The sequence below is a fragment of the Athene noctua genome, chromosome 6 (assembly GCF_965140245.1).
Source record: "Athene noctua chromosome 6, bAthNoc1.hap1.1, whole genome shotgun sequence".
NCBI classification, from domain to species: domain Eukaryota; kingdom Metazoa; phylum Chordata; class Aves; order Strigiformes; family Strigidae; genus Athene; species Athene noctua.
The window spans coordinates 17,091,012-17,114,280 of NC_134042.1; the positions used below are offsets into that span (position 1 = coordinate 17,091,012).

At 41.7% G+C, this 23,269-nt stretch overlaps 1 protein-coding gene across 1 annotated transcript; it reads right to left on the reverse strand.

Annotated features, from left to right (window-relative positions):
- Positions 1-6,949: 6,949 nt before the first annotated feature.
- Positions 6,950-22,618, reverse strand: THBS1 (thrombospondin 1). The gene is made up of 22 exons (XM_074909775.1): positions 22,519-22,618; positions 22,259-22,345; positions 20,983-21,560; positions 20,358-20,433; positions 19,914-20,110; positions 19,610-19,735; positions 18,003-18,096; positions 17,505-17,678; positions 16,941-17,117; positions 16,463-16,636; positions 16,167-16,294; positions 15,903-16,055; positions 15,141-15,359; positions 14,475-14,582; positions 14,019-14,178; positions 13,514-13,632; positions 11,627-11,861; positions 11,034-11,261; positions 10,624-10,895; positions 10,100-10,197; positions 9,850-9,989; positions 6,950-9,314 (listed from the first exon to the last, which is right to left on the reverse strand). Exons 2-22 carry the CDS (start codon positions 22,320-22,322, stop codon positions 9,307-9,309), a joined length of 3,528 nt encoding a protein of 1,175 aa, XP_074765876.1. The 5' UTR covers positions 22,323-22,345; positions 22,519-22,618; the 3' UTR covers positions 6,950-9,306.
- Between the last annotated feature and the right edge of the window lie 651 nt (positions 22,619-23,269).

The following is a 23,269-nucleotide window of genomic DNA, read 5'->3' on the forward strand; positions in this document are numbered from 1 at the left end:
CCTAGGAGTGTTCTATTTAACAAATAAATGTACATTTATGAAGCTCTGTGTCTGATAGATATGCATGTCTTTGTTCATGAAAAATATAAATAAAACTTGCAAAGTTCACTTTCTACTGATGAGATGTTATTAAAGCAGATATGAAATGTATATAATAATTTTATTTTTCTTCCTTTACACACAATCTACTTTTTTAATGAAGTTGACTAAAGCCTGGGTTCCATTACCCCAGTGCAGTTTGCTGGAGCTTGCAGCCTGCCCGACTGCTGCGCCCCAACTCAGTGAAGGACCTAAATATGTCCTTGAGCTTCTTCCCTGTGGCTGTCTGCTGGACTGCTGGTTTGATTGAAGATAAAGGCTTGCACAAGTCCTCTGCTGGATCAGAACATCCGCACCAGTCTGCTCAGCTGTGTCCGATTCGTGATCCTGTAAAGAGTGTAACTGCAAAGAGTCATATCCTCTAGTTCAGAAATGTAACTAAATGATGAAAGATCGCAGTCCCTTGTGAAGGCTTGGTGTGGATAAAAGTGAAGGAGTTCAGAAGTTTGCCCTAGCTGTTACTAGATTGTGAAACCTTATAGTAATGGCTAGCTGGGGGGACCGTAATACAGCTCTTTTGTGTTTGAGGTAATAAGAAAAATTCATTACAAGTTTTTGCTTGTCTTCTCTTTAACTACTACTTTTCCTGAATTTTCTACTTATTTACAGAGCTGATGGTTAGGTTTTCATCTCACTGTAGTGTCAGAATAGGACGACATTATTAAAAAAACATGGTTCTCTTTTAAAAGGTTTTTTTTTGAGAGGGGAGAGATTCTTAGCAAAGAAAACTCAGTAGATTTTCCCATTGACGAGCTCTCATTTGATTTAAACTAAAAGGACAATTCTCTCTCAGATACTATGCTAGCTGTTTAACATCCAACAAGAAAAGGTGTATGGCTGGAATGTTAATTATACAGTGGCTGTGTCATGGCGTAGGGTTTACTTGAACTAATCTGAATGTTTAAATTAATGCACATATTGGCCCAGATTTTAATCTCACTTACAGAGTTGCTAGTCTGAGTGGATATACACTCCTGAGGAAGTGGTAATTGTGTGGATATAACAGAGACCAGAATCTAACCTACTTTCTTTTAATTAAAAATGAAAATGGGACATTATATTTGTGACAAGCAAGTGCTATTTAGTGTTTGATTTTCTGATATTTTTACTTGTTCTGCAACAGCAATAACAAACCCATAGATACTGGGTGTTCTGCACAGTCCCACTGCTCTGCATAGGGAGCAGGTAAGCACGTTTCATGGAGCTTTGCAAATCTTGCCTAGAAGTATTTATCTTCCTTAAAAATTTTAAGTCTGTGTCATAATTTCTTTGCCATAAATATAATCAAAGCAATGCCAACAACTTTTTTCAAGAGTATTTTCTGTGCCTGTATGATATTCATGCAGGTCTGTCCACTGGCTGTAATCTCTCCAGTCCAGTTAACTTCATGTGGAACTTGAATCCTTCTCAAAAAGTGTTAAAGTGCTCCGATAGTTTTTGAGGAGAATTAGGTTTTGTTTCAAGTTCTTATGTAGAATATAATATATATTAAGAGAAATAATAATTAATTCTTACTTTTCTGGTGTATTTTGATATCTTCAGTCTCTCACTGTTATGAAAAAGCTTTTCTTAGCACCCTCAAGGAAGAGCCTGTCGCTGGCTAAGCCGTACAACATTCCTGAAGCCATGAATACAGCTTTTTATTAAAATCTGGCTTTTCAGGGATGAGGAGGTAAGTTTGAATGACTAGTGACTTGAGGTGTATATTCCAACAGGAACTCTGTTACTTCACTCCAGGTCTTGGGAAGTGCTGAGCACCCTGCACCAGAACGGCAGGGACCTAGCGCTCATGAAATGCTATTCCAAAGGTGCATAGGGCAGTACTCAAACTCAGAGACTCAATAATTAGTGACCTAATGTTTATCCATGCTTGGTTTTTACTGCATTATATTAAATAACAGGTTCTTTGATAGATTTTATTTCTTGCTTGATGTTACAGGTGAAATATCAATTCAGGCCCCCTATTTTCAGTTTCAAGTAAAACTGTAGGAAATAAAATTACTTGGTAAAACATGGTTAGTGGTTTGAGGTACAGAATAATGGTGACACGTCAAGTTTAGTGACAAGGTAATTTGCTGAAACATCACCAGTATCAGAGTAATAGAAAAGTTGAGCCCAGGAGGATTCATGGGTTTTTCTTTGTTTTTCCAGTGTCTCTCCATTGTGACCTGCAATAACCCCTCCGCTGGGGCTACACTGGAATGTGGTGGCTTCTCCTCAGGGAGTGATGCAGCACCGATGAATAAGATATTTAAATGAATCTTTTTAATTTGCAACCTAACTCAGGATTTAGAAAGAGGTTTCCCAAAATACATACCTTCATTCAAGGTAACTTGTATTTGGTAAAAAGATTCGGATTCAGAAGTTAATTCTTCTTTACAGTCTTTCCTAGCTCCATTCATCCCAAACACGTCAGAGCACAGGAGACTGATTTTTAATGTTATCCTTCTGGCTTTTGGGTTTTGAGATCTTTTATATTGAGGAATAAGAAATTTCATGTGTGCACATAGGTTTGTGCTGGTTTGTGCTCTTTTCTTATTTCCCACTATGATGTTACAGCACATGATAGATAATTTTGTTCCAAAAATTGAATATTGGTGAAAGAAACATACCCATGAAGAGAAGATTTTGGTGTGCTTGCATCTGTATGTGAGCAATATATGACAAAACCATTCTGCCACTGCCACTGAGACTCCTCAGTAATACAGCGCTGGTGTTTGTGGTGACCAGCACTCAGCTGTTGATACTGTTTTACTCTAGTGGGTATGTGTTGACAGTGCATGATTTGCTCTTTTAAATTACAAACTCTATGGTGTTTATCTCTGAATGAGGAAAATAAGGGTGATACAATAATTTTCATGAACCAGATGTGAATATATAAAAGTAGATATAAATTATATGTATTAATTTAATATATACTATATATAAATACATATATTTGAGTAGGATGATTTAAAGAACTATAGTGTTGATTTCAGTATTCTGTAATGGTATGAGAAGTTCAGTCCAGCTTTACAGTTATTATGCATATTTAGAGCAGCTGAGGGTCTTTTCCATTTCAAAGAGAAGTGACAGACTAAATATCCTGCTTTTAAAAAAAATAATTTATTGACTATAGACAACAGTGATAAAAGGATTGCAGTTATATATCCAGCATTCAAGTTTAAATTGAAGTGATTCTACCAAGGAGTAGAAAAACTTACAGCTTCATCATTAAAAAAAAAGAGGAAAATTCCCCACAAAAAGTCTCAGTTAAATGCTTTTTTTCCAGGCCAGATGATGGCTGGTATCTACTTTGTGGATCTGTAGTGCATGCTTTCCCTCTCACTTCCCCAGCAGAACTCCTGCAGAGTCAGTGGACATGCTGAGCACAGAGTAAAAACAGGCTGTGCAAAAATTATCTGCAGCATAGATCAGAGAGGAAAGGGCTGCTTAAACATGTCATCAGGGTAGCAAGGACTAGTCTAGAAGTGTGAAAAAGTATGCCAGTAATTCATGTGCTAGAGAGGCTGCAATTTTACCTCAAAATCAGGGAAGGATAGGTGAGAGGCTGTTGTTTGCAGCTCCATTTCTCTAATTTCAATAATGAGAAGAATTTTTATATTTTATGAAACCCCCCTATTTTCTAGATAAAATTTCAGTAAATAATATGAGAATGTCTCTCCTCTCTTTCTTATGCTTCTGAGAGGCTTTCTAACCACAGCTTTAAATGAGATATTTCTCTTGCTTTTTATGTACAAAATCTGCTACACTGTTTACCCTTCCAAAGAGCATTTCCTCCCCCATTTATAGAAAAAGAGCCTCACCTCTGGGAATCTCACAGTTTGAAGGGCAGACACAGAAGACAAGGTGGTTTGGCAGATAGTTAGGAAGTTGTTAAATTAGGAAGGTTTTTGAAATCTAGGAAAAATAGTAACTGTGTTTTTTTCTTTTTTTTTTTTTAAATTTTCAACAGATGTATTTATTGAGAAATAATTGCTCTTTTATTTGTAGCAAGATTTAAAGGTCAGGAAAACTGTTTCCTTTTTAAATAGAATAGAGGTGCTTGAATACTACTAATGCTATAACCTGCAGTTATCCAATTATACGTTTCATTGAGGGATTGGCTGGAATCCAGGTGCAGTAGTTAGAATAAAAGGCTCCCTGTCATTTAAGTCTATGTGAAATAGTTCACCGCTTGCAATTGAATCTGCAGTACCTTATCTATTATGCATTTAACCCCCCCCAACAAACTGGAATACTCACAAGGGTGTATTAGTTTCGAGAGTGTTAAAGTTCATGAATAATTTTGATATATAGGCAGGTATTCTGTATTTTTTTCCCCCACTTAAAAATTTGTTCTCTCCTTGTGGAAGTACTGTTCTATGTCATTATTTTCCTATTGTTTTTTTGTGTATTTGGTATGCATAGTTTTGGTGGGAAGGGTATTGCCAGAGGCATTCTACCCTGGTTTTACAATAACACTAAAATGGTCTCTCCATATGCATTTTGTTAGTGGAGTCATTAAGGGAGACTGACACAGTATCTAAGCAGCACTCTGTTTAGCTCTTGTATGTGTCGCCTAGGCTAGCAGTTCTTGAATTTGAAAACAGTTGAAAAATTAAAGATAAATGATGGCTGAGCTTCCTAGGATTTGCCTAAATTTGAAACCCCAAGTTTCCCTGTGATAAATGCCTAATTTTATGGATTTCCTATGTAAGATTTTATCTTTGAGACTTTCGCTTGCCAAACACTTTTCTCTAATGAGTTCTTTTCCTCTTGTTGTAACTCTGCTTAAATATTCAGACAACTTCGAGCACCTGCTCTTTCTCACTTAGAAAAGATGAGAAATAAGAGCTAGAACTCACCTTGTGGATAAATTAAGATGCTCTCTTCTATAATCTTAGCAATCCTTTCCAAAATTAAGTTATTTTGAAAATGAGCCAATTACCGTATTACGAACTTCAGTACGAAATCATTGCAATATTGGCAAAAAGTGCACAGTTTTTATTAAGATGCAGATCTTGCCACTGTTATCTCAGTTTTTATCTCCATAGGTTATCAGTATCTGCAGGTGACACTACTATGCTTCTTGAACATAGGCTTGGTGCAGATGACCAAAACTTAAGCTGCTGTACTTGCAATGGGCTCTGAGAAGAGTGTGCTATGGTAAGAAAACACTGCACTCTGCAACAGCATGAATGAAACCCAAAGATTATGCAAAAAGTGTTGGCCAAATACCCAGTATCACTAGAAGTGGCATGCATTAGTTGGTACACTTAGTCCCACTGGTGCTGTTCCCAGCTCCCTGGAGACTCATGCTTCCCACAGGCTTCACCTACGGAGATTTTGCCCTGTGAAGCACGGCCATTTTCCATGCTTTTCCTGTCTAGTTGTTCTTTGACAGCTGTTTCTTTGGGCATATACAAGCCTAACTTACCTCAACTTATCTCTTTCTTGTGTCCGACTATATTTGCACTCCCCAAGCAACAAGTGGGTGGACTTAATCTATGAGTTAACACAAGACATATGGCTTGCCTTTATTATTCTAAAGCATGTATCATCCCCAATTCAGATACTATACCGATATAAGCTACATAAATGCATGCAATAAATTAGCATGAAGGGTTGGCTTGGGCTCAAACAAGGTCATTGGAATAGGCTGCCAAGTCTTATCTTCCCCCATATCCACAGCAGTTCTCTTTTTTTAAACTTCTGGTTGGACCTACATATACCCATATATAGATACATCTGTTCATACAACTGATTGTCCTTCTAATTCCAGAGCATATCATTCTTCCTGCAAGTACAGTAATGAGATTTCTCCAGGTGGGATTTTTGTGGATTGGTTTTTTTTGTTTGTTTGTTTGTTTGTTTTGGTTTTTTAGTTTGTGCTCTTCCTGGTGCCCCTGGGAGGCAAGAAGAGATTTTTGAGACCAGAACTATGGGACCTTTGGTACAGCAGGCCCGGGTGAGATCAGATGGGTTATACTGATGGTGCATTCCCACAAGAGACTACTCCATCTCACTCCAGAGGAATGAAGCAGACAATCCTGTAACTGGTGAGGGCAGAAATTCAGCAGCCACCCGTATTTTGGAAGCAACAGGTCAGGAGTTTTGTCTTTTCTCCTTGTTCTCAGTGGGATAAAATAAAATATGCAGGATTATCCTCAAAAGTTTAGTGACAGAAAAATAGGAAAAAACATAAAGCAGGACTCTTCATCCTCAAGAAAAGGAGATGTAAAGATTAATTTTGTATACCTGCAGGACCCCCAAAATATACTTTTCATGTGGATATCTCACACTCCTAATATAGCACCTGACTTTGCTAAAGGGCTCATGAGACAAACTGCAGCTCTAAGAACTGAGTAACTAGTCTTAACTGCTTTTATTTTTAGCAGCATGTTCCAGGAGTTGATACAGTGCCACAATCATCTTTTTGATTGCACTAGCCCTGTCAGTCTAAAGAGATATTAACAGACATTCATCTTTCCCTGGAGATGTCCATCATGCTGCCTTTTGTCATGTAAAAGAAAGAAATAGGAGTTAGGCCTGGCTGGGGATGATAGAAATCCCTGAGTGTTATGCTGTGTGGCTGCATCGAGGGCAGCATGGCTGTGTGTACACTTACAGAAGTCTTCACTGAACCCTTCAGAATCGAATGTGCCTGCTGTCCATGCTACCTAACTGTTTAGTGCCTTCAGGTAGACTAAATGTTATGCTGGGCTGTATAATGCAGCCCCCTGTCATAGTTCTAATGTAAAGAGTATAGACAGATCCTGCTTTGAAGCCCAGTTTGACATGAATAACATATCTGTAATCCACAGAAGTATTATAAAGCATGAATAAAACTAGAGCACAAAGGTATAAATATGTGTCCTTCTTGGTTTATTGTTCTTTGTATGTAAGAAGCTTTATTGTACAACTTACACAACTTTAAAATGGAAAATGGTTAAAAATGTTTACAAAAAAGCATGTTCTTAGAAAATTATGCTAGCAAAAACATCGGGAGGAGGGAAGCAAAAAATCTTCAGTTCAGTGTGCAAACATTTTATAAAAATAGAAATACTAGCTCTACAGGTAGCATTTCATGATAAATTATTTAAATAGCGTATCTACACAATTATGTGATTAACTATTACAATGGCAATGAGAAAAATAATTTATAAAAATACAAGCACTGGTATACAAGATGACAGGAAAAATTATAACACAACATTAGAAATTGTATTTGACATTTTTTTTCCAATGCCATTTCCTTACTGGGAATACATTTTCTGCAAAGAAATTTTGACTATGTACAGCATTAACTTTTTAGTACTACAGTAGCTTTAAAGTTTGTTAGACATTTGAACTCTGCTTAATCCAAAGGTTTTTCTCAGTCACACAACAATGAGGTAATATTTGTACGTAAAACTTTCACTGTGTTCATTTCTTTTCCTTTTTTGAAAAGACAAGGAAATACTATAGGTAAAAGGATGCTGCCCCTTCTGTTGGGGAAAACAATCATCTTTTAATGTACATCAAGCCCTCTCCCTCTTTTGCAAGGAGCTCCTGAAATTCTGTGTATTCCGTGAATAATTCCTTCTTTTGTAGCTGCACATCATTAGTTACAATAATTAGTGTGCAGCAGCACACATAGCTGGTTTGAATGGTTACTGACTGCTGTCATTGTGCCCCTCTCTGCAATCTCCTCAGGGCAGGTATTCTGGTTTTGTGTCAGGCCCACCGACCAGTGGTAAAACCCTGCAGACCTTTCCCCCTACTAAGCAACTGCTGAAGATAGTAAATAGCATTCCCTCACCTCTAGCACTATAGCTGAGACAGGAACTGCTACCATCTAAAGGGACCTGTGTTTTAGCACTGCAGAACAGTTGCCTGCCAGGCTATCACTGCCTTACACAAAGAAAGGAAAAGCCAACATTGAGCTCAGACTGAGAAAAACAAACATCCCATTCCCCACCTTGCCACTTTTTTTCCCTGCGCCTCAAAACATTTATGAGAAAATTGCCCTTTGTAACAAATACATCACCACTATCTGCTCCAGACAAGATTTTTTTTCTCAACTAAACCCCCTCTAGTTTCAATATAGAACAGAGTTAATAAATAATCTGTATTTACAATCTTACAGTCATGAAGACTTGTAACAATGATTAGGTGGATAGTCTTGACGCATTTCTTGTTGTTTTAATCAATAACCCCTCAGTCATTAACATCAAGGATAGGAAAAAAATAAATATTTTATAATTTCAGTATTTTATCTACAGGCCCCTTCCCCTCCTCTCCAAAGAAGCAAGGGTTTTAAAGCATCTATGGCATGTAGAAAAGGAATGTTTTCATTACTATTATTTTTGTGCCTTTTTAACCATAAAAAGTGAAGCACATGCTGGTTTCCTGAAGGACAGCACAGTGCTAGCTGAGATGGTGGTGCTTTCTGGCACCATATCTGAAAGAAAACTTTTAAAGGTAAGAAAGATCTCCATCTAATCAGGAAAAAACAGAATCTAATTGTAAGTCCCAGTTTTCCCAAAGCTGGTGTGATCCAGTGTGCCAGTTTTTACCCCTCCCACTATGGAAATCAGTTTTAGGATATCTGTTTTGTCCTGTGTAATAGAGCAGCTGATCTAGCTCACCACAAATAGAGTAAAAGGCTGTGTTTTCATCTGAAAGATATGACTTATAAAACAATAATCATGTCTCCAAGTTAAAAGGATGTAAACCAAGGTAGCGCAGCCCTCATTTAAAAAATTCCTCTCCCCCATAACGAAAAAAGACTTAAAAGTTCACCCTCCCACCCAAACCCCCTTTTCCCCACACAATGAAAGGTCTTCAGTTTAAGTAGTCCACAGCACATCCAAAGATGTTCTTTTGAACAAAATGCTACTCCATGGGACCTCCAGTTAGAGAGGCAGTGACACTGCACTGTGATAACAGCAAACAAATGTCTTTCCTACTGAAAGAAGTGTGCTTGTTCAGTGAAGACAATTCTCAGTTGCAAGACACATTTGTTTCCTTCCACTTCAGCAGAGGTCAGATACCAAGTATGCTCTCACTTTCATTCTCTCAAAAGCATTCTCTTGAGGCAGATCATGTGTTTCGAGTCCACATTTACGCAGAAAGAAGAAAGGGAAGGAATAATATAATGGTCCCAGGATTTGTAAGGCTAAACGTTTCAGAAGGTGCAATACCAGCATTTTAAAATAGTCTCTCGATCCAATAACCCTGTGATTATGGATCTGTGAAAGAAAAAAAAAAAGAGCTATTTAATACTTCTGTGTATTATGCATGATTATGTCTTAGACATTAGTCCCTAGAGACTTTGTAAAGAACATATTGGTAAAGAAAACTGGGAGTTTTTAGGTACATTCTTGAGTTAGACTCCAGAATCTGTTTTACATAACCATTACATAATAAGGTCACAATTTCAGAAGGCTGGGACACCTAGAACTAGTCATATCCACTTACCTCCACTGAACTGCAAAAGTGCAATATATGGACAGCCTTCTACTTTGCTTGCTTAACATAGATATCTGATACTATGAAATAACAGAATGCAAATATACTTAGATTTTATAAACTTTTAACTGTGAAGAGTTTAGCAAGAAGGTGTCCCGTTTCCGCCTGCAGAACCTGCTTGAGATCAAACCATGAAAGATCATGGGTGAGCTTTGCCTCTTAGCTCTTATTTCTTGATCCATTCTGTTTTTCTTGAGAAGAGCTTTCTTGAACAAATACATTTATATAGCATCTCTTAAAGACTGTCTTCCTTACCTCTGCATTCATATTTAAGATCTGAGAAGAACACCATTTCTTGAGAGAAGACAAATAATCCTAGCCGACCACCAGCATAGGTTTTATCATAGATTGGTCCTGAGTCTGCCATGATTTTCTTCCCTTCATACATTACAACCCTACAAAGAGAGAATAGGTCAGCCATTTTTGACAAGCTTCTGTTAGGTTCATCTTTGCAGATATCCACTGTCCTTGTGATAATTGCTTAAGATAAAAGGATGAGACTCACCTGATGTAACCAGTCTTTGGTCTGTGGCTAAGACGCCATCTGTATGCAGTGAAGTCTTTCCAGCCTATGTGACGAGGGTCATGCCACAGAGTTCTTACCTACGAATGAAGATTTTTTTTTATTAACTAGAGGCTTGAGATAACATAGCCATTATTTTGATGTGAATGTGCCTTGACAATCATCATTATGTGTAGTAAAGGCTTAAAATAAGTCATTAGGCTTGGTAATGGGGTCTTTTGAAGTCAGCTGCATTTCAATTTGCTTTTAAATATGTAAATAGGAAACTACTGCACAATTCCAGAAACAATTGATTCACTGATGCTGGAAAGCCTGTCTGCAGCATGCAATCCTGTTGATTTTGTACAATATTACACATGATTGGGGATGATTGCCAAGTTCCTGTTCTTTGCCAGGAAGACTATGCCATTCTGATCAGCAGGTACAGACCCCCTGTAAGCATCTAACTTGTTGGAAGAACAGCCTGCCTTACAGTGCAGAAGAGTAGGTTAAAGTGCCACTCTCACCTGGCCAGGAGTGTTTCCTGTGTGCCACAGAGCATTACGAAGGTGTTCTCCTGGACCAGTGGTGGAATTCACAACTTTAATGGAGAGACCCGAGTAGCCTTGAGCTTTGGTTGGTGTGGAGTCCCAGTAAGACTGGGTGATCTGCTTCCACATGACAACATAGAAACGACTGCTAGATTGGTAGCCAAATACGAAGCCAGCATAATCATCATCCCTTTCTGTATTGATGAAGAAGGTGCCACTGAAGTCCACAGCATTGAATTCATCAAAACCTATGGGGGCATTAAAGAAGAAAGTTTTAGGCACTGCTCTTTTGTGATTCTTAAACCACTCTAATATTTTCTCATGTTCTCCCCACCCCCCAAACCACACAGTGTAATGCCTGTTAAGAGTTAAAATTTTCCCCTTACCCACTGCAAGGCCAGGGTCACAGTTGACTGTCTGAACCAGTTCTTTACCCTGGTGGCGAACAACCCAGTTTGGATCATTTTGGGATGTTCCTTTGGGATCCAGGGGAATCATCTGAAATCTTCGGAAATCAGTCTCACTAATATCCACGTTTTCAGGGCAGATATCATCAATGTCTGGCACGCTGTCTTGGTCAAAGTCATCTTTGCAAGCATCTCCACGTCCATCACCTGCAGGGCAAGCAATTTTACTGTTGTATCACCATTGTTTGCTTCTGAGTCTTACAACTTGGATTTAAAAATCGAATTAAGATCTCTGACTGCCCAGGTACTGCTGGCAGAGACACCACAGAAGCCACAACAGCTACTATATGAATGCCATTTCACTCCAGCCTGATAAGTGACTTAGGAACAGGTTGTGTATGTGATAATTTTTTACATTGCTCCTTATTCCTAAGGGTCATTATAAAAACAGTACAGACTTTCTATCTTTGTTACTTGGAAATTTTGTCCAACTATAAATATTGTGGAAAAAGAAAAGATTCAAACTATTGGAAGATACTCTTAAAATGTTACAACGATACTGGCCACCTTACCATCAGAATCAGCTTGATCTGGATTGGCAACCAATCTGCAGTTATCTTTGTCATCAGGGATACCATCATTGTCATCGTCATGGTCACAGGCATCACCTTTTCCATCCTTATCATGGTCAGCTTGATTGGCATTGGGCACATAGGGGCAGTTATCAAGATTATTTTGATGGCCATCTTCATCTATGTCCTGGTTGTTGTCACACTGATCACCTATACGGTCAGAATCAGTGTCTTCCTAAGAAAGGGAAGAAAATAAAGAACATTTTAAAAAGCCACTTAAAGTCTGAAATAGAGTCTTAATAGCTAGAATTAATTGGGATTTCTTCTTGCTTTAGCAAGAGCTAAAATGAATGTTGTAAGGTATTAGGATTAATATATGCTTGCTTCAAGCTGCTTGTGCTAACTGCTTTTGGGCTGCTTTAGTGTTGCTCTGGTTTTAGTTTGAATCCACATCAGCAGAAAGCAGTGTGGTCATCAGCTTCTCTTCTCCCTTCTGCCATGGGACTCTTCTGTCACTAGTTTACCATACTGGACAGAGGGTACTTTACCTCCCACCTTCTCTGGCAGTTCCCCAATTCCAAGGGATGGATAAGGGTAGGACTACTCTGTACCTAGCCTGTAGAGACTGTAACATTAAAATGTAGTCTACCAGGTCTTGCTTTTACAGCTTCCACACCATATAATAATTTTCTTTATCATAAAAGCCTATAATGCTCTTCATGCCCCTTGATTCAGTCAAGCCAGTTCCCATAGTGGTCAAAGACTGCATGAATTGGCTTGCTGAACACGTATTTTAGCCAGTCATTTGCTTAGTCAGCTTCTGAAGTAAGAGAAACAATCCAGTCATCCCTGAGGCTGCCTCAAGGTTTAGTCTAGTAGTCTTGTCAACACTAGTGGATGACCCTGGTGTTGGTGTAGGCAGAAAGCATACTGCACTGTTTGAATAGCTATTAATTCTGCTGTTTGAAACCTAGTCTCACTGCTTCTAGAACTTGATTAAAAAAGTGGTCGCAAAACAATTAGAGTCTTATATTAAGATTTCAAAGTACTAAGAGAATACTTTGATTTACAAAGAGTTAAGAGAAAGTGCCTGAAAGGATCTTCTGGCACTTTCCACCCTTAGGCAGGGAAGTAGTAAAGTGATAAAGACTCAGAAATTTTTGTATTATCTGTTTAAATCCTTCAAGTAATACTGCTTTTAGGCTAGATGACCATAGACTAGATTCCACTGATTTACAAAAGCTTTTCTAACCCTTCAAACATTCCAGTTATGTCCGTTAAGCTATTAAAATTACAGCCTAGTACTTGACAGGGTGGCACAGGCTTTATCTACTTCTGCCTTCAAACATTTTTGAACCAGTGAGTTGTGCAATGGGCTGGATCCTCCTAGATTTTTATCAAGGGGAATTTTAGAAGTGTCAGAATAGAGAAAAGCAACCTGTGCTGCCTTCAACTTGCTGGTAGAAAAGTTATCTTTTAAAATGCAGCTGTTTTGAATTTAGGAACTGAAGGCAACTTTGTCCCTAAGGGAACACAGAACTACAGGCTATGAGGAGGGTGGTTCCTACCTACCCAGATGGCATATAGTTCTCCCAGAAATTTCATATCTTCACTATGAGAATCACCACAACTGACAAACCTAAGAAGTGCTTAGGAGACGAGAACAGACAGTAGTCTCAGATCTTCACTAGACTTATTTTTCAGAAAATACCTAGCAGCTTTTTGAACTGCAAGGGCACATTATTTGATGAAAGCACCATTTGTCAAATTAATAAGGATGATTTGTGACAAGTAAAATTTAAGCTGTAACTTGTTCAAATTTTCTACAATACACAACATGCTCTATTTTTTATAATACCAGTCGTCTATATAATGCAAATCCCCTACCTGATCAGGATTGTGTTCTAGTGGACAGTTATCACACTGATCTCCAACACCATCCAAGTCTGTATCCCTCTGGTCTACATTGTAGACATATTGGCAGTTGTCCCTTTCATTAAGGACCCCTGCAAAATTAAAGGAGAGTTAATGAATAGAAGTCAGACTTCTAAATGCAGCAAAGAACTGTACAAAGCCACCACAGACTTCCTGATATATTTTTGAAAGCATTGAAACTAGACATCTCACTAGCTCTGCCACACACTTCTATTTCTACTACGAGAGTAGAGCTAGAATTTAACTGTGCCAAAACGTGTATATTTCAAAACAAATTTCCATTAGCTACAGCTATTAGATATAACCGTTAGTTCAGTAGTCTTCATGTCCTGAAACCACCAGAGAACTTTTGTGTGTTCAGGGATGAAATTCTGGTAGGAAGTAAGTGGTACATTGGGTACATTTGGTCAACCTGCAATTAGAAAACCATCTAAATGAGTGATTAGAGGCCACCTACCATCTCCATCAATATCCACAGCACATGCATCTCCTTCTCCATTATTGTCAGTGTCAGTCTGATCAGGATTGTGATTGTAGGGGCAGTTATCACAGCGGTCACCAACATCATCCCTGTCATAGTCATACTGCTGTGGATTGTAGATGAATGGACAGTTGTCCTACAAAAACAAGAAAGAAGTCAAGCTTTAAAAAGAGTCAAATTAAAGCTTTAACCAGATTTTTCTTATGCTTGTAGCACTATATGAAAGAAGAAGTGACAGGCAGAAGCATTCCAGTTTTAACTCTTTCCCCTATCTGCATAGTTAATGCATATCTAAAGGTTTCTAGGCCAGCTGTCAATGCCAGCAGTTTCCTATGGTCCTCTCAAGATTAAGGTCAGAAGCTAGACCCAATCTTTAGGAAGGGGAAATGAGAAAGCTACATTCTCAAAGGTTGTTCTTTTCTGTTGTCTTACCCGGTCATCAGGAATACCATCATCGTCATCATCATTGTCACAGGCATCACCAATCCCATCCTTATCATAGTCTTCCTGCCCAGAGTTGGGCAGATTAGGGCAGTTATCCTAGAAAGAAGAAAGTACACCGATGTGTTTACTGCTGGCATGATTACAATAGGGATTTTAGCAGGTAAGATCTAGTCATTACGCAAAATCATAGTACCTCAATCAGGTAGGTGTTACCTTACCGTAATTCTCTCAATTTTAGGTAGTCATTTCTGTGAGGATAAGTCTTGAAAAGCTATAGTTCAAATAATTTTTAAAACAAAGTTTTGGCTGCTTTTGAGAATATTACTCTTTCTTTCCCTGGGGATAGATGTCTGTCAGAGCAAAGCTGGTATAGATATAGCCTAAACTAGAATATTCCTAGAATATTTATAACATAATTGTGTCAAGCTTCATTTTTTTCCATATTGCAGGAATATCTAAAGCAACAGGAAAAGGTTCTTAACAATACCTTGACAGTGGTATCCCTGCATGGAGGGGTATTTTACCAGTTTTCTTTGTAGAGAGGATAGTTTAAGAGCTCTAACTAAAGACTTGCTTACACCTCAAACCTAACGTATTTGTATATTTCTCAGATAGGCTGTTTTAATGGTAGATGGGAAAACAGGATAAACTTACTTTTTTACAGTGGTAAGTGGCATTGGCAACACAAACAAGGTTTTCATTTGGCCATCCATCCAAGTCAGTATCTTCTCCACAGATGATGCCGTTGCCAGCGTAGCCTGGTTTACATTCACAGCGATACATAGGGTCACTGAAGTGGCCAAGGTAATTGCATTTAGCATTCTTGTTGCAGTCATGTGTTCCATCTGTGCATGGATTACGTGGCTTGCAGACCTAGAAGACCACGCAGAAGTTAAATCCACTGGAAACATATTTTTCTTCCTAATTTTTCTCCAAAGATTCAAATAAAACATGGAGAATACATGCTTATTTTGACCAGAGATCCTTCAATCAGGAAGGCAAAAAACCCCCCAAAACCCCAAAAAAGTCCTCATACATTACTTTCTTCCACCCGCCAACTCCAGTAGCAGTCTTAACACTTATTATTTTTCTCGTTCAAACCTTATTTATTTTCAAATGGAACCAAGCCCTAAAATATCTCTAAGGCACATCTTGTTGGATCATAAGTGAAGACTGATTAAATTACTCTCCTCAAATTATGTATGATGTCTGAACCCTTCGTGACTGAGAAAGACAATGATTTTTAAAACTCATTTTTAAACTCCAGTAGAAACAGCTTAATGGTCCTCCCGTTCTGAATCACAGAGGGTAGTGTTTTATTAAGTGTACCAAGTCCTTCTTCCCTGAAATGCGTACATCCTCTCTGTTTAGAAACTGAGATTTCATAACCCAGAACAGTTCTCACATTGACAATACCTGTTTGTTAGCCATGGCATCCTCAACACTGCGACCAAATGGCTGTGTCCCAGTGAAACGTGGTGGACAAGGCAGACAGTTGTACCCAGGTTCAGTATTCTCACACCTGTGCACTCCATTGAAGACAAAACAGGCATCAGGAACCTCTTTGCACTGAAATACAAGTTTGAGACAACAACAGTTAGCATTATAAACCACTGGGATTTTATTCTGCCTTCCATTTTCTTTCACTCCCTTTCAAGGAGCAAACTCTAGTCTTCTTACCTCATCAATATCTTGACAGTGGACACCATCACCATGGTAGCCAGCAGGACAGGCACCACACTTCCAGGAACCATCAGGGGAGCTGGTGCACGTTGTCCCCGCAAAGCAGGGATTAGACAGACACCCATCTGAGAAACAAATGAGAAAGTGTCAAGATGAGGAACACTTACCATATTGCTACAGTATTTGGCCAATATGCTGGTCTAAAGTTTTACAAACTTATGTCAAATTTTTTTAATTAGTATTTTCAAAATTGTCCACAACCTTCAGATGTTTATGGGAAAATGGATACTCACCAATTGGACAGTCCTGTTTGTTGCAGACCTGAGTCCCTCTAGCTTCACCTACGCAAGTCTTCCCACCATACTGAGGCTCAGGATTATTGCAGAGACGGCTACGTTTTTGAAGTCCTCCTCCACATGTCACTGTACAAGCATCCCATGGAGACCATGGTCCCCAGTTGCCATTAACTAAAGGGAGATAGAAGACAGGTCTAGCTTCAAATTCAGTGGTACAGCAAGTTTCTACTTGACTAAGGACTATTACTTCTGTAGTGAGAGCACTTCAGACATTGTTCAAACATAAATGACAGAAGTAATGGACTCTGTGGAAGAGCCACAGAAGACAGTTTAGTTTCATCTGAAACTAACGTGTGAGGTTTTACCTAGCCCACCTCTAACTTTAAAGAGAGAAGATGACTAGATTATATAGCAACCACTCAGGAAGTTCACCATTTAAGCTACTGAATAGTAGTTACCACCTGGTCACACTTACTTGGGCAAGGATCTTTCTGGCAGGATTTGTTTTCTCTTGCCTCACCCTCACAAGGTTTGCCATTCAGCTGTGGTACTGGAGAGTTGCAGAGACGAATTCTAGTAATGATGCCCGTGCCACAAGTGACAGAACATGATGACCATGGTGACCAGTGACTCCAGCCACCATCCTGTTTAACTACAAGAGAGAGGTATATCTGTTATTAACAGTTTCTGAAGAACAGACTTCAGCTGCACAGCACCTAGGACACAGCCAGTACCAGAACTGTACCAAAGATTCCATATATATTGGATAGCCTCACCACCATCATGGATCAAGTTGTTCTGTTACTAGAGAAGTTGCATACCTAAACTGGCCTCAAATTTGGTCCTGGGAGCAGTGCCCAAACATGCCTATTTACTGTCTTAACTATCTGCTCCACTTTACCTGATTAATGTAAGTCCTGAAGTTAGAAGCCAATGCTCCATCCCAGTGACAGAGTGACACGGTAATCTTTGCTGTTAACATTAAGCCAATGAAAGTGGCCTATGTTTTATTACTGGTGCAAGGAGAATATGTACTTACATCTCTTATCACACTCCTGAAGGTGGCAAGTTCGAGTCTGTACAGAAGACCCTTCACAGCGGTTATTGAGACTGTCACAGGATCGCCCTCTCTGCTGAATCCCATTCCCACAGGTCACAGAACATGAAGTCCATTCAGACCAAGGAGACCATCCATCATCTGCATAGTCGCTAGCTGCAAGGGGAGACAGCTCTGAATAAGACTCCAGGTACATGTTTTTCCATAGTCTTTTCTCCCACCCCTCTCTCCACAAAAAAAAAACCCACAACTGTCCTCAAAAGCCACGTGCATCTTCCTCTCTTCTACGAGATAAAGGCCATGAACTCAGATGTTTTAGTGCTCACATGCATCACTTAAGCAATTAACCTCAAAGAAGCATCAGGCTAACCTTACTCCAGTGCTGCAGGGTTATATCCAGCTGTGATATACTTTAGAGCAGCCTGTGTCTAGCTAGATGAAGCCAGCTGCTATAGAAGTGTGAAGGTATTGAATACTTACGCCAGCATCGGGGGCAGCACTCCCCATCAGGCACAGTGGCATTGGAACAAGGCATGAGCGGACAGGACACTTTCCGGCATATAGTGGCAGAGTTCTACAAAGAATTGAGAACTGCCATAAGCAAGTGGAACATAAACAATGTCTGGAGACTGGTTAAATGATAAAGAGATCTTTTCTGCAACGCTTAAAGACTCAATAGCACATCTAAAGCAGAGACCCTTGTATTTAGGGCTAATACAACCTAAGGGTATTCCCAGGTATTTTTAGTCAAACATTCATGTCCATTCTCACCCATTATTTTTCAGTCAAGAGTGGAAGTCTTTTGGTTTTGCAGAAGTTGATCAAGAGTAGCCACCAGATGCTGGCTAGAGTAAAAGACTATCACGTGATACCCAAAGTATAAGGTCAGACTTCAAGGGAATGAAACAAGAATGAGAAGCCAACTTTCAGTTAATATGGATTTAAGCTGATTATATGGTAAAGATAAAATGAGTTTACTGGACTCTGCTCAAGACCCATGAAATCTATAACTTATACTTAGTGGTCTTTGATCTTTAAGCCAAGCAGGCAGGATAAGAACACCCACCTCCAATCTCAATGAGAGCTAAAGGGCAGCCTGTAGTTTTGCTTCTTGAAGGTAGCAGCATTGTGGGAAGAATGCTCTCACGATTACTATTTTAATCTCCCCAAGCAAATGACTACATTAAGGCACTTACAGCTAACACTGAGTAAGAGAGTTAGTAGGAAAGAGGCAAATGCAGAAGACACAGTATCGTTTGCTGACAAGACAAAAGAGGTAGAGACCTATAGAAGCGGATGGTGAGGCACTTTGGATTGCACATGTACAAATACTCTGACTTTAGTTTCTGAACAGCGGCAGGCTAGTAAACCCACTCTTTGGTAGACTGCTATTCCAAGATACTTTTACTAAGATATACTTACAGTTAAAGGGAGAAAGCAAAGAGTCTAAAGAAACTCTGAAACTGTATGTTTTGGTGTAGTTTTGCATTCTGCTTTCTGTGGAATGCTGTAAAGCATGAGTATCTTGCCAGGTGATCCTGAGATTTAAACAGCTAAACTGAAATCTGAAAGGGATTGCTGTTTTGTATAATCTGTAACAGCTAATGGGACACAGCTAGAAACATTTGTTAGATAACAAATTTACAGGGTTTTTCTGTAAGAGCCGTTACTGAGTACTCGAATGTCTTTTCCTACTAAGCCAGCAGGAGGTTCAGTGAGGACAGAAAGTGGAGCAAAGCTGATACCGTACTATAAATTTGACTTGATGCTGACTTAGTTTACTCGTGGATTTATGTAAAGAATACAAGCATTCCCCAAATTAAGGAACTAAAAGTGCGTTAACAGCTGTATCAGAGTGAGGTTTTGTATAATTTTCTAAAATACTGCTGTTGTAACACTGGATGAAAGTTGCCTTTATACCAGAGATCTAGTAGGGTGAAATAAACTGAATAATTCTCTGGCTGCTGTAGCATGCCCAGTTCTGTGTAGGAGTCACTCTTTCTAACAAAGAATGTAATTTAGAAATACCTGTTATTTTCAACTCATGAATTTATATACGGAGGACTTATGAATGTGAGGAATCTTACCTGGCAGGTACATTCAGTGCAGCTGTCAATAGTCCACTCTTCTTTATTTTTGTGCAAGATTCCATTATGAATGCATACTCCAGGAGTGATCTGGACCACTTTGGCAATGAGTTCATTTTCTTCGGTCTTGGCAGGGGAGAGAAGCAGAGAGAAGATATTTAGAAGTTAATACAGAAAACACCTTTTTCCACAAGAGTCACAGAGTAAGGTTATTACTGTTTACCCAGGCTCTTAAAGGGCATGTTATAATTCATTTATTAAATGCCAGTTAATGAAAGGTACCATGAATTTAACCAACACTCACCACTTTGCGAACTCTGTCTTGAAGTGTTGTAACCATGGACCGGAGCCCTTGCAGTTCCACAAACATGTTTGTTAGTTCATCACAGGAAAAACCACAGACTGCTTGGATGTCCTTCGTTTTATGGCCAATGTAATTAGTGCGGATAGCTGGGCTGGAACCATTGATGGGGTTGTCCAAAGTAATGATGGCACTAGTGGCTATGAGACAAAAACACACGTAAAGTAAATGCGTTTTTCACCATGTGCATTTATCATTCCAGGGTAACACCTGCTAAACAGCTGCCACCAGATTCACTGGAATGCCTGCAGAAATATAAACTTATTTCTTATGCAATGTGGATTTGCACGTCAGCATACTTCTGAGTTCTGTTTCAACTTGTCTTTCCAATGTAATGAGGAACCTTATTTTTAATAGGTCATTGGATTCAGAAAATTGCAAACTTACAGCTGGAGCAGCCTTTGTTCCTCAGGATAGTTTCCAGAGTTGTTCCAAACACAAACCGCACATTCTGCAGCAGTCCCTGTGGACAGAGGAAGAATTACAGCTACTTGCGACTGCGAGGCAAAGAAGTACAGCTGGCATGGAGAGAGCTTGTAGGCACTTAAGGTCACATAAGATCATTAAAAGTAATTTCATGACAGACAGATGGCAAAGTGAAACAGGTTGCTTTATTCTCTTTAATGACAGCCGTGCTTCTTAACATTCTCTTCCTTGACCACAAGGACCTGGTAACTCTCTAGGCAGGAAGGAATAAACCCATGAATTTCTGAATCTTGTACATAAGCGGAGCAATGAAGCTACAACTACCCATTTGGAAGCTTCAGTGCCTTCTTATTGCTGCCAAAAGTTCTATCCCTGCAAACCTAATGCTTCACCCTTCAAATTCCATTATTAAATTTTAGCAGATTTAGAGGTGGTCATTATCAGATATACACAAACTAGTCAGTGGTGGAACCCTTTCTCCCTGTTACCCATGTCTTTGTAGTTATTTTAGGCTAGCCAAGTAGCTAATTGCACCTTCAAGGCAGATGACTGAAAATACTGGCAAAAACTTAAGTGAAAGTCTTACCTGGAAGTTGTCATTGACTCCCCCTTTGGCAATACGGAGCCTGGCACTGCTGGCCAGGTCCCTAGTGAAGATGTTCTGGATGGGGATGTCCAGTTCAGCATTCTCCATTTTCTCACACCCCACGTAGAGCTGAGCCCGGTCCTCCTGCACAAACAGGGTGATATTCTTCCAATGTCCTGTGGCTAGCAAGGCATCCTCTACTGACACTACTTGCTGCTTGCCATCACCAGAAAGGCTCAGGTCCAGGGTGCCTGCCTTGCCATTTGAAACTAGACTGAAGACATGACCAGAGCCATCTTTCTGTTCCACGGACAGCAGTGTGCCTCTACTCTTCTTGGCTTGCCGGAGGGTGGCCAGGAGGATGAAGCCCTTCTCAGCATGGATGGCATCTAATAAGTCTTGGAACTTGGAGTCAGGGACAGCGGGGATGCGACTGGCATCTTCAATGCGGTAAGCAGGGCTGGAGGATTCGGGTCCCTTCACCAGGTGTACCCCGGGTGCCCGGCGCCCAGCTCCCTTCCGAATGAAGCCAATGAGTTCAAAGAGGTCGAAGACACTGTTATCATCACTCCCGGACTCTGCAGAGAGATCAGAACAAGCATTATGAGCAAGGGACAAGAAGAGGCTGAGTCTGTCTCGAAGGATTGCCCAACACGCTGACTCGTGGTGCCTATAGTGCAAGGCACGGCATCTCCCGGCAGAGCTCCGATGGCACGGCAGCCCCTCCGGGAGCGCTACGTGTGCCGTCTTGTACAGCAGCCAGTCAGCACAAGTGTGCCGGGTACCTGCTGACTGACTGACAAAGGTAGCGGCCGTTCTGGCACCTCACTGGACTCTAGCAGAGTAGAAATGGACAGCAGAAACCCAAGCGGCAATATTCCTATGCTAGGATACAGCAAAGTGAGCTTGCTTAGTCCAGCTGTGGCTTCTCTGGAGCACCATGATGGCAGCCTACTGCCCCGTTCCCTCTTCAGCCAGGTCCTACACCATGTTCCCCCCTTTCCTCTACCCAGTGCAGCGATACACATGCTACACACTCAAGTCCTGGAGACTGCATTTCCACTTCTGAAGGTTACACAAACTCCACACCAGAGAAAGTTTCCCGTTCCCAGCTAGCTGATGCTCAGGTTAAAAAGTTTTTGTTCATTGAAAGCTTTGGGAGCTCTTCGCCATCGAGCACAATTTCGGCTGTCTACAGAGACACTAAGAAGTGTTTTCCTTCCCCTCCCCGCCCCTTCCCTGACCGTTCCGAGTACCAGCACAGAGCTGCTCTTACCTGCAGAGCGCTTGGCCTCCGATACGCCGAGCGTGAGGAGGAGGAGAACAGCCGCCGGCCCCATGGCAAAGGTCTGTCTGAACCAGCCTGGGGACAGGCACAAGGAAGAAGGTCACCGCGCTGCCGTCGCACCCTGGACCCGCCGCCCAGCGCGGCGACACCGGCGGCTCCCGGGCGGCGGGCAGGGCAGGGCAGGGCAGGTGCTCTCCGCCGCCCTCGGCGGGGACAGCGATCGCAGCGGGAGCCGCTTCAGCACTTACCTCCGGGGAGAGCGATCCGGGCAGCCGGCGCCGGCCTCCCGCACCTCCGCGTCGCGGCGCTAATATCCTGGGGCTGTCCCGGGGCGGCGGGAGCTGCGCTGCCGGGACACTGCGGGCGCCGGGCGCCGCGCGCGCCTTTAAAGGGTGGCTCGCATTCCTCGGCGCGCCGCGGGCCAATCAGCGGCGGCGGGCCAGGAAGCGGGAGGCGGGCGCCGGGCGGCCCCGCGCCCAGAGACAACTTTCCGCAGGGGCCGGGGGCGGGGACGGTCCCGCCGCCGCCGCCGCCGCCGCCGTGCCCCGCCGGCCGGGGGAGCGGGAGGCCGCCGCGCCGCGCCCGGCCGCGCCACTTGGGGGCGCCCCGCGAGCTCCTACGGCGCCCCAGCCGCCCGCCCCGCCCCGCCCCGCCCCTCCCCGCCGCCGGCGGCTGCCTGTCGCCTCCCCCCGCCGGCAGCGCCGGGGGCCCTCGTCCCCCCCCCGAACCCGCGGGGAACCGCGCCCGGCACCCGCCAGCCGCCGCTCCGCGCCCGTCCCCGGCGTCCCAGCCCTGCCCGCCGGCCCCGCGGCTCCCGGCCCCGCGCTGAGGGAAGGCGGCCGCGGCCTTGCCGTAGTCCGCCTGCCCGGCGGGTCCCCGCGGCCGAACCCCGCCGCAGGTGCCAGCCGCGGGGCGGAGGAGAGCTGCGCCCAAACGGCCCGGGCGGCGGCTGTCTGCGGGCAGTTAACCAAAGCAGCCTTCACTTAATTAAGTTAATTA

Excerpts from the sequence above, each read along its gene's own strand:
- THBS1 (XM_074909775.1), bottom strand. The coding sequence starts at position 22,322 with ATGGGGCCGGCGGCTGTTCTCCTCCTCCTCACGCTCGGCGTATCGGAG. Across the intron at positions 17,679-18,002 it reads GTGCTGCCCCCGATGCTGGC|CTAGCGACTATGCAGATGAT; the intron begins GTAAGTATTCAA and ends CTCCCCTTGCAG. Across the intron at positions 17,118-17,504 it reads TCAGGAGTGTGATAAGAGAT|TTAAACAGGATGGTGGCTGG; the intron begins GTAAGTACATAT and ends TCTCTCTTGTAG.